We start from the raw sequence: 10,671 nt of genomic DNA, 5'->3' as shown, positions 1-10,671 counted from the left end.
TTCGCGTTCAAAGCTTAAAGCCGGAATACCCACAGACTAATTAAACCACTGCTCTCCGCGAATGTAAATCTAATGACTTAAATCCGTTTCCGTGAGGCACGACAGGTGGATTGGAGGTAAACAGTGTCGTTATTGGTTTCATTGCACGGATGTCAACGCTTGTCCCAGAAAGCTGTCCAGGATCCTGCTTGGAATGTATTACTGGAATCAACCTCGACGTTGATCTATATACAGTAGATTGTATTGAAATGATTACAAGTTTACCTGTAGGTGTATGCTTTCAGTATTGAAACACCGAGATGGTATGGCAAACTCTTACCAGATGTGGCCTTTGTAAGGATGGTAACTTAGCCAGCCACACCTCTTTTACATTGTCAAATCTCAACAAGCGTCTGGAGCTGAGACTGTAGCTGAATGGAAACAGATGGAAGCCAGTGCAGTGGTGGGTATTCAGATTAATTCGTAAAATTGGGGTCACAGATCATGAAGGCCTAATGAACTGAAGGGATATGTCTTTGTGCCCAAAAATTAATTTTAGCATACAAATTGAACGAAGCACTACTCGCTGCGCCTTGTTTAAGCAGCAGCTTCCAGATAGACGTACGTCACAACCGTTCTGTGATTGCTCAAACGGGGCTTTAATATAAGGGAGGCTACTGCGTTAGTAAATTTCGACACATATTTCCAGCGTTTACCTCACTTTGTTATAGTATTTTGTAGATCATGTGACTTCCAATGTTTGATCACATGACCTAAATATGCCGGCGTGGCCTGTCTAGTGATCAAATGTTTGACGTGGTAAACTTACGGGGTTCATTATCTTGTGGTTAAGGTTTAGTTTAGGTTTAGTGACTCCAAGTCAATGCCTCTTATTCCAGGATATCAAGCCTTGCAACTTGTTACCAATGCATGCCTGTTTGGAAGAGATTTACATGAATTGTGCGTAATTTTTCAGAGTGTGATTCTCCCAGTTTACAATGCTGAGAAGTGGTTGGATCAGTGCCTGCAGTCGGTGTACGAGCAAACCTTTACTGGCCGTTTTGAGTTGTCTGTTTTTAACGATGCCAGTCAGGTAAATTGCCTTATACTTAGCTCTGTGGGGATATGTTTATGCAGAATCAGCATAAACATAGTCCCACAGAGCTAGTGATAAGTAAAAAGAGAAAAAATAAGTGACACAGATACAGGGGTTGCAGGTGATATCACCCCCCTGCGTTTTAGACCAGAAATAAAAGACTTGGAGATATGACTCTAGTGTCACTCAAGTCAGAACTACAAATATGGCTGTAAAAAGTAGGTCATGCAACTGTCTATATAAGAATGGAAAAAGTGGTAAACTTAATTAAGAACTGTTGCAATTTTGAAAAAAAACTAGATAGAATTTTAGAACTGTACTGAAGAAGCAGGAAGTGTAGGCCCCTATCACTGATGTATCCTCCTAAGCATATTCTTCACCTTAAGTGATATTTGATGTCATTTAGACACCTAAGGCAAAATTTGTCCACCTTTACAAGGTTGGTAGCATAGTGATGCACAGCAGGCCTGTCTGGCCTGTCCACCTTTACAGGGTTGGTAGCATAGTGATGCACAGTAGGCCTGTCTGGCCCGTCCACCTTCACAGGGTTGGTAGCATAGTGATGCACAGTAGGCCTGTCTGGCCCGTCCACCTTCACAGGGTTGGTAGCATAGTGATGCACAGTAGGCCTGTCTGGTCTGTCCATCTTTACAGGGTTGGTAGCATAGTGATGCAGCAGGCCTGTCTGGCCTGTCCACCTTTACAGGGTCGGTAGCATAGTGATGCACAGCAGGCCTGTCTGGCCCGTCCATCTTTACAGGGTCGGTAGCATAGTGATGCAGCAGGCCTGTCTGGTCTGTCCATCTTTACAGGGTTGGTAGCATAGTGATGCACAGCAGGCCTGTCTGGCCCGTCCATCTTTACAGGGTCGGAAGCATAGTGATGCACAGCCGGCCTGTCTGGTCTGTCCATCTTTACAAGGTTGGTAGCATAGTGATGCACAGCAGGCCTGTCTGGCCTGTTCATCTTTACAGAGTTGGTAGCATAGTGATGCACAGCAGGCCTGTCTGGCCTGTCCATCTTTACAGGGTTGGTAGCATAGTGATGCACAGCAGGCCTGTCTGGTCTGTCCATCTTTACAGGATCGGTAGCATCGTGATGCACAGCAGGCCTGTCTGGCCTGTCCACCTTTACAGGGTTGGTAGCATAGTGATGCACAGCGGGCCTGTCTGGCCTGTCCACCATAACAGGGTTGGTAGCATAGTGATGCACAGCAGGCCTGTCTGGCCTGTCCATCTTTACATGGTTGATAGCATAGTTATGCACAGCAGGCCTGTCTGGTCTGTCCACCTTTACAGGGTTAGTAGCATAGTGATGCACAGCAGGCCTGTCTGGTCTGTCCACCTTTACAGGGTTAGTAGCATAGTGATGCAGCAGGCCTGTCTGGCCTGTCCACCTTAACAGGGTTGGTAGCATAGTGATGCACAGCAGGCCTGTCTGGCCTGTCCATCTTCACAGGGTTGGAAGCATCATGATGCACAGCAGGCCTGTCTGGCCTGTCCACCTTTACAGGGTTGGTAGCATAGTGATGCAGCAGACCTGTCTGGTCTGTCCACCTTCACAGGGTTGGTAGCATAGTGATTCACAGTAGGCCTGTCTGGCCCGTCCATCTTTACATGGTTGATAGCATAGTGATGAACAGCAGGCCTGCCTGGTCTATCCGTCTTTACAGGGTTGGTAGCATAGTGATGCAGCAGACCTGTCTGGTCTGTCCATCTTTACAAGATTGGTAGCATAGTGATGCACAGCAGGCCTGTCTGGTCTGTCCATCTTTACAGGGTCGGTAGCATAGTGATGCACAGCAGGCCCGTCTGGCTTGTCCATCTTTACAGGGTTGGTAGCATAGTGATGCACAGCAGGCCTGTGTGGCCTGTCCACCTTCACAGGGTGGGTAGCATAGTGATGCACAGCAGGCCTGTCTGGCCTGTCCATCTTTTCAGGGTCGGTAGCATAGTGATGCACAGCAGGCCTGTCTGGTCTGTCCATCTTTACAAGGTTGGTAGCATACTGATGCAGCTGGCCTGTCTGGCCTGTCCATCTTTACAGGGTTGGTAGCATAGTGATGCACAGCGGGCCTGTCTGGCCTGTCCATCTTTGAAGGGTTGGTAGCATAGTTATGCCAGTTATTGAGCACTATCTGATGTTACAGGATTCATCAATGGATATTTTGGAGAACTGGAGGTTGAAACTTGAGAAGAGAGCTGTAGTTGTAACAAGAAGTGACAATGAAAATGGCAGTCCAAAGGGAGGTTTGTTATTTATTTATGTATTTATTTATTTATGGTCAAAAATATTTTAATTATATGTTGGCAATCAGATTTATGGATGGAAGAACTGTATTACATGGAGTCAACTGCCATCCTTTACCAGGTATGTGGCAGGTATGTGGCATTGAAGTCAATATAAATGAAATCTGTGGTTCAGTGATAAGTGATTCAGGCAGTTATCAAAATTGCTAATGTTGATAATAAAAAAGTGACAGTCAGATTTAGGAGTGGTGGTCACATCAGTATTTTTAAAGAGTACCTCAATAACATTTTGTGTGGTTTAGCCTTATATGAATTATGTGTATCATACATTAGTATTGTTAAGTTGACTTGCAGTGCTCAGGTGGTGAGTGGAGTAGTTGTAGACCACCCATAAGGAAAAAGGACAGTTGATTTAAATGTGATATGATGGTGGTAGTACATTAACTAGATTTTAATGAACAGCTGAAAACATGTCTCTTGTGTGTCGATTTCTTTTTCGTTTCAGTGGGGTATGCTAAAAACCAGGCATTTAAACAGAGTTCAGGAAAGTATCTGTGTTTTCTTGATGCAGTAAGTATATATGTAATGGGCTTTCCAGGTTTGGAGTAGTCTTTAGTGATTGAAGGTTTAATTGGAAATCAAAAAAATATGGAGAGACTGTGACCACATGAACTTACCATTGTGATCTAGTGATACATCAATCTTCCACACATCTCAAAACAACAGGTATACATAGAAAAGTGCTGAATTTTGGAAAGCTGAGTGTAATATGTACATATATAATGTATACAGTCCCAGTTAAAGGGAGACAACCATTATGACACATTTATACTATATACTATTTATACTATAGTCTGCATAACCCTGAAACAATTTTTGCACAAAGTTAATCATCTCAAATGTGATGTATTGTCTACTTTTGCATACATTTACTTGTTGAACTTTATTTTTACACTTATGGGTCACCTTTTACCTTTAGATAAAGTTCTGAGAAATTGAAATTCATTCAGTTAATGTATATTTTACAGATTCTCCTGCTTTGTTTGTGGGAGGTCTTGGTGACCTTTAATGGTTGGCATTGAATACCACTTGTCTTCTGCTAATATGGTGTACATCACACTTGAAAAAGTTTGTCAGTTGCTTCCCAAAGGTCATTAGTTTACTCCAGTCTTCTGTACCCATAATACTGACTCCCATCGTACGGTATATTAAAGTGAAAAATTCTTGATCATAGCATTAAATGACAATCACATAGATAAATAAATCAATAAATTAGTGATCATCAAAATACATGCAGGATTCCTAAAGGTAAAAGCCAGGGACTGATATGAGGGAATACACATCTTGTTTGAATACAGACTTAGAACCTCATTGTGATACAAATAATTATCACCACTATTTATTTATTTCAGGATGATGTTATGCACCAGGATAGAATCTCTCAGCAACTGAGAACGACTCAGGTTGATGCAAGAGCAGTAAGAATACACTTTTGTCTAGCCTTCAAAGGACAAGACAGCACCTGGCTAAAGCATATTTCAATTGAAAACAGGATTGAAGTTTTCTAAAAAGTTTCCTACTTTATTTTAGAGAGATTTCACCAAATAACATGTATAAAAAAATTACAGTACTCCACAAATGGCTGGGGTGAATCAAAGCCGCCATCTTGAGAATTTTATCCAATCAAACACATTGCTGCTGTTAGGTTGCACGGCAAAATATGTGACGTAGCCTATATCCATTTACTCCATGAAGTGACATGTAGGAAAAGGGCCATTTCACACAGTGTTGTAGGACAGGTCTGTACCATTTACGGACCACAACAGACGTAAATCAGTTGATTTACAAGCCGTGTAATATTCAACAACGGTATCACAAATTATGTCACACAACAGCATACCAGCCCAAACCGCATTTATCTCCCCAGTAAACCTTAGGCCTACATAGGCAGGCTGTTCAAATAATACAAATACATTTTTTGTTGTTCATATTAGCGTTTAGTCAGCACGTAGTTGTTAAGTAACAAATATCAGAGTGAGTGAAAAAATGAGAGGATGGCATCTCATCGGACAGTGCTTAAGGTTAATCAAATCTTTTGATATAGTGTTTGTTCTCTGAATTTATTAGAAGTGAAGGATTTAGAAATTTTGCCCTTTGTCTTTCTCACATACAAGGGATGTTTTTTTTTTTTTTTTTTTTTTTATAAAATACAGTAAAAAATATTGAAATGCAGGGTTTAAGCCGAGGTACTATATCTGACGCCCGTGATAACTAAGTTAGCACTGCATCTTAGAAGCCACAGCTACAAAATTGAAGAATAAAATCCAGCGACAGTCAGATGCCTAGATCAGCCTACGTTGTGCTTAGATTTATTTCCATTTGTGTCAGAACTGAGCATGAATCTACTTGTACAACAATCCTATTGTCTAATGTCTGTAAACATTTAATAGGGGTCAGAATTACCAGTACCAAAACAACCCCACCAGAGGCTACTAGGTCAATACCCTGGCCGCGCATCTGTAGGCTTCTTGTAAACTGTATATATGATATATTAGGCCTACTGTATGCATTCAAGCATTCGTCCAGTATGTCCAATTTCCGAGATAGCTATTTATGACTTGGTCCTTCATCGCCAAAGAACACAGCTATAATATGCCATAGGCTACTGCTTAGGCTATTATACGGGAAATACCTTTGACGTTAGAGAGCTAGAGTAAACGTGATGTCACCTTGCTGTCTGGAGAGGCGCTGTAGCTGTCACAAGACGAAGTTTCACTAAACTTTCCCTGGGTTGAAAAAAATCTAAAAAAAATATTGAATGCGGGTTTAACTTTGAATGGTGGGCTTTCAGTGGACGTAAACATTATTCAGATGCTGTCTTTCACTTTAAACTAGTGATATCACAACACATTCGTACAGATATAAAAACTAGTATGAAAATCCATTTTTTTGAATCCTACAATACAATTTTATATGAATTAACATCAACCAGAACATTCCACGGCTCAGTGCAAGGTGATAGATGACACTAGCAGTTCATTTGTGAGTGTCATTTTATTCTTAACTGCTGGTTCTATTTCAGCTTGTGGGTTGTCAGTTTCATCGGTTACCCGAGGGGTCAACTGTCAGGTATACACACTGGGCTAACAATCTCACACCTGAGCAGTTGTACACACAAGTAAGTCTTTCGGTAACCAGTACTGCTACACTTTCTGTTGTATTTAGTGTATTTACATATAAAGATGATGGAACTTTATCAAGAACTTGTAATAGATGTACTAGCAACATTTATTAGTTGTCACTATCAGGAGCACAATTTTCTCTCACTATATCTCAAATCACCTATTTTCTGTTCTATAGCTTTATGCCTGCATCTTACAGTGTCTTAGTATGATTTTAAAATTTAACTGTGGCATAATATTAATCTCAAGTGGTTTAATAACTTTCACTCAGCTTTTAATGCAACTTGTGTCTGAAGAACCGTAGGCCTTTGTATAGATTATAACCTGGTTATCATGAAGACATTACCCTGACAGGCTTACACCTCTCATGGCCCCACGCTGATTATGCCCACCTGGTTTTGCTCAAGGGAGGCATACCTGGCTGTTGGAGGATTTGATGAGAGGGGAAAGGTAAAATAGGATAGAGAAATAAATTTTATTTTTAAGTTAAAATTTTCATAACACAGTTGTTATTGGATTTTCTTGTATACTCATGTAACAGCATTCCATATCCTCTTTTTTGATATTAGTCCACAAAGATGTAAATTAATATGTGTACATGTATCTGTTTTTATGGGACTCAAACAACATCCCGTTGTCCTGCTTTAGTTGTCAGTCAGCACAGATGTAAATTGCTGTATCAGAATTGATGCTAGTGACACGTTTGATATAGGGTACTCCCGAAGACCTGATATTTTTCTACAAACACCTGGAGTTAGGGGGAGAGTTAAGGCTGGTACAGCAGGACTTACTGATGTACAGGTACCATCCAGAGGCTACTACATTCTCCGTGTTAGAGTAAGCATTGCATGTTCTGACTTCAGTCTTTATCTCTTAAGTCGGGAGAAGTTTATCAGCTTGGGTTACAAATTAAATGTAGCACATAATTACATATATCTAGGCTTGTCATTCTATGCCAGTTTTCTTATGGGAAATATGTCAACTTTATTCTGTCAATTTTTTGAAAATGAAATTACCATAAAACAGTCCAAAAATTATATTTCATTGTGTTTTATTTCAGCGTATTTTATTTGTGTTCATGTGCGTATCAGTAGTAGCCTTAGTCAGTATCAAGAGCTTTGCAAAATTTGGACAACTTACTGATGCCATAATTATGTGCATGACAATCTTTTTTAATCTGACGGATTCCTAAGTATGATGGTAGACACTAATTAAACCAGTAATCAGTCATATCATCAAATACATTCATTAAAATACATCCTTAAGTATGTTGTTTTTGATGTGGTTGCCAGGGATACCATATGGGAACTACGAGTGAAATTTTTGGAGAAGATGGTATTATCCAAATGGTCAACATTTACAATTTGGAATGCTGGTAAACAAGGGAGAAAACTCTATCGGTCTCTCTCGGATTTAAACCGTAAGAAGGTCAGTGTCTTACACAAGTGCCGATACAGCATTGCTTGAAGATCAGAGATTTGTATATCAACACCTGTAGGAGTGAAGTTTTGTGAAACATACATGTACCTTGGCAAAATCATTGTCAGCATTTATTCTCTAATTATGCAGTACGTATTATTCTCATTTTAGGTTGTCAACTTCTGTGATGTTGATGAGAAGAAAATCCAGAAACAGTTCTACACTTTTGAGGACTCTTCAGTAAGTATCAGCAGAACTTATTTCATTGTTTAACATCACTCATGAATTTTAAGTCATAATTGGAATATACTGTTAAAATGACAAATTTATATAGCAAATACATACTGTTGAAATGTCCGACATGAAAGGTGTAATTTGTAAGAGAGTGATGTAACCTGTATTAATCCGGTGTGAGCTAACAATGATGAACATAAACTTTTAGAATATCTCTGCTACATGTATAATTTTTTTTTTTTTTTTTGATTGGTGTTTTACGCCGTACTCAAGAATATTTCACTTATACGATGATGGCCAGCATTATGGTGGGTGGAAACCGGGCAGAGCCTGGGGGAAACCCACGACCATCCGCAGGTTGCTGACAGACCTTCTCACGTACGACCGGAGAGGAAGCCAGCATGAGCTGGATTTGAACTCACAGCGACCGCATTGGTGAGAGACTCCTGGGTCATTACGCTGCGCCAGCGCTTTAACCGACTGAGCCACGGAGGCCCCCATGTATAATTACATGTAATGATAGCAACATCACTATGAAATGTACTGTCAATATGCCATGTTTCTTAGGAACTGCCTAAACCCAAGGTGCCTATTGTACACTTCACCCAGGCTCAGCCCCCTCTCATCATTTGTGTTAAGATGGTAAGACATTTCTCATGATCATTATTTGTTTAGTGCCTTTCAATCCCTCTATGAGGGGAAGCAACGCTTGTAAATTATGCCAAGCGTTGGTTGAACCATCTTAGGTTTGGAAGAAACAGCCTCATATTTCCAAGTGCTAGCTGAACCACGGCCAGCTTGAAGATTTTTGTCTTAGGTCTGAAATAGTAGTTTGGGATGTTTTATACTGTAACAAAATCAAATGCCAATGTGATAACACAAGCTGGACAGGACATTACTCATGGAAAGACACTACACGATCTTGGGATTTTAAACGAAATGTGTTTTCAACCAGAATCAGCAGAATCTGTTAATGTAACTTCTGAGTTGAGCAATCTGTAAAGGATTAAGTCTGGTAGGTGCAGGTTGTACATTTTTTTTTCAGGACCTAACAGGTGGTGGGTTTGAAGTGAATCTGAGTTCTCTCCACCTGTGTGAGGGGAAAGATTACATACATTTCAACTGACCCAAACTGGATGCATGTACAAGGATAATGCAAGATGTAAGGACTACTGAGCTGGATTTCGATTGGCTGAAAGGTTAAGTAAACTGAAGATGTAGTTGCAGGTGAAAAGAGGAGGGTGACAGTACTGCGTAAGGCTAGTTGTTCAGTGGTCTGCCACATATTGTTACTTGGGACATTACATGTACCAGTAACCTGTCCAAAAACTAAGCTATGTACAGTTCACATTCCTAGTGGGCATGCTTGGGAGGCAACCAACAGAACAGGTTTAATGTCACAAACTTGGACTGGTAAGCTGTATAAGGTGGTGTGGCCTTCCCCACTTATAGTACATGTACCACAGAATGTTAGGTCATAATGTTGGAAGGTGGATTGATGGCCTAAACACTAGTTCTGGCCCACCATTTTGTCAAACATTCCATGACAGATCTCATGACAGATCTGCAGATTGAGGTGGGGATTTAATGAAGGGGAACATTTCGAGTGTCATTCTCGAAATCCTGCTGGAGTGTGTGAAAAAGTGTATAATACACACAATTGTCAGTACACTAAGAATGGAGAAGAGCCAAATCTGGTATGAATAAGATGGCGATACAAGCAGGAAACCAACTCGTGACCATGATCAGGTCATAGCCAGCCTAGTGTCCAAGAATATGCCGAATACTCATTTACTGGCGTCCTAAATAGGAATCTGTCAACTGTGGGAAAGGACTTGTCAAGTGATTAACTTGTCCACTTAACCTCTGTTTCAGACATCTTTAAACTGGGATAAAATATATCTGCATAGATTTATACTTCAGCACGAAATATTGTGAATATATTTATATTGTTTCCACAGATGAGCTTTACATAGTTCTTGTAGCAACTCTGACAGATCAGAGAGTGCATTGTGATTTAATACTTTTTACTATTTTCAAGAACGATAATGGTTTAAAATAAATCTAATCTTTCAGAGTTAAGACTTGACCAAGTGCATTCAGCAAAAATTTTCTAATGGGCATCTTTAACAAATTCTAGATCTAGGGTACAAGCACTAATAACCAGCGAACTCAAAATCTTGGTGTTGACAGACATGGTCACTGGGTTTTTGGTGACTGGTAGCCTCCGATTGGGCACTGGTTTTCGTCCATGCAGGCTTGTGACTACCGACTGCAGTTGGTTGATGTTGAACCAGTTCTACGTTTAATCTAGGTGTTCTATTGCCCTGTCCAGCACAGTTTGCCCAGGATTGGTCATCAGATTCACATTCAATGGGTCACATGACAGTCCTGTGTCACAGGAGTAGTGCAAAGTGTTAGGCAACCTGTGTTGACAGAACCTCTGAAGTACACAAATGTTCCTCCTCAGTTTTCTCCATCGTTTACAACATTTTTTGACAGTTCAAATGCC

At 40.5% G+C, this 10,671-nt stretch overlaps 1 protein-coding gene across 4 annotated transcripts; it reads left to right on the top strand.

Annotated features, from left to right (window-relative positions):
* Positions 1–342: 342 nt before the first annotated feature.
* On the top strand, positions 343–10,568 carry LOC135466632 (queuosine-tRNA galactosyltransferase-like). Of its 4 annotated transcripts, none has more exons than XM_064744237.1 (12): positions 343–442; positions 956–1,072; positions 3,225–3,324; positions 3,830–3,894; positions 4,737–4,802; positions 6,407–6,502; positions 6,861–6,956; positions 7,219–7,343; positions 7,799–7,934; positions 8,097–8,165; positions 8,727–8,801; positions 9,205–10,568. In XM_064744237.1, exons 1-12 carry the CDS (start codon positions 425–427, stop codon positions 9,283–9,285), a joined length of 1,044 nt encoding a protein of 347 aa, XP_064600307.1. In that variant the 5' UTR covers positions 343–424; the 3' UTR covers positions 9,286–10,568. The 4 variants fall into 4 exon arrangements, with proteins under 4 accessions (XP_064600307.1, XP_064600316.1, XP_064600298.1 ...); XM_064744246.1 differs by lacking the exon at positions 343–442 and adding an exon at positions 782–798; XM_064744228.1 differs by lacking the exon at positions 343–442 and having other exon boundaries at positions 846–1,072.
* The last annotated feature ends 103 nt before the right edge of the window (positions 10,569–10,671 follow it).

Source organism: Liolophura sinensis, chromosome 1 (genome assembly GCF_032854445.1).
Source record: "Liolophura sinensis isolate JHLJ2023 chromosome 1, CUHK_Ljap_v2, whole genome shotgun sequence".
In the NCBI taxonomy this organism is placed as follows: Eukaryota; Metazoa; Mollusca; class Polyplacophora; order Chitonida; family Chitonidae; genus Liolophura; species Liolophura sinensis.
This window is presented reverse-complemented; position numbering and strand designations above follow the sequence as displayed.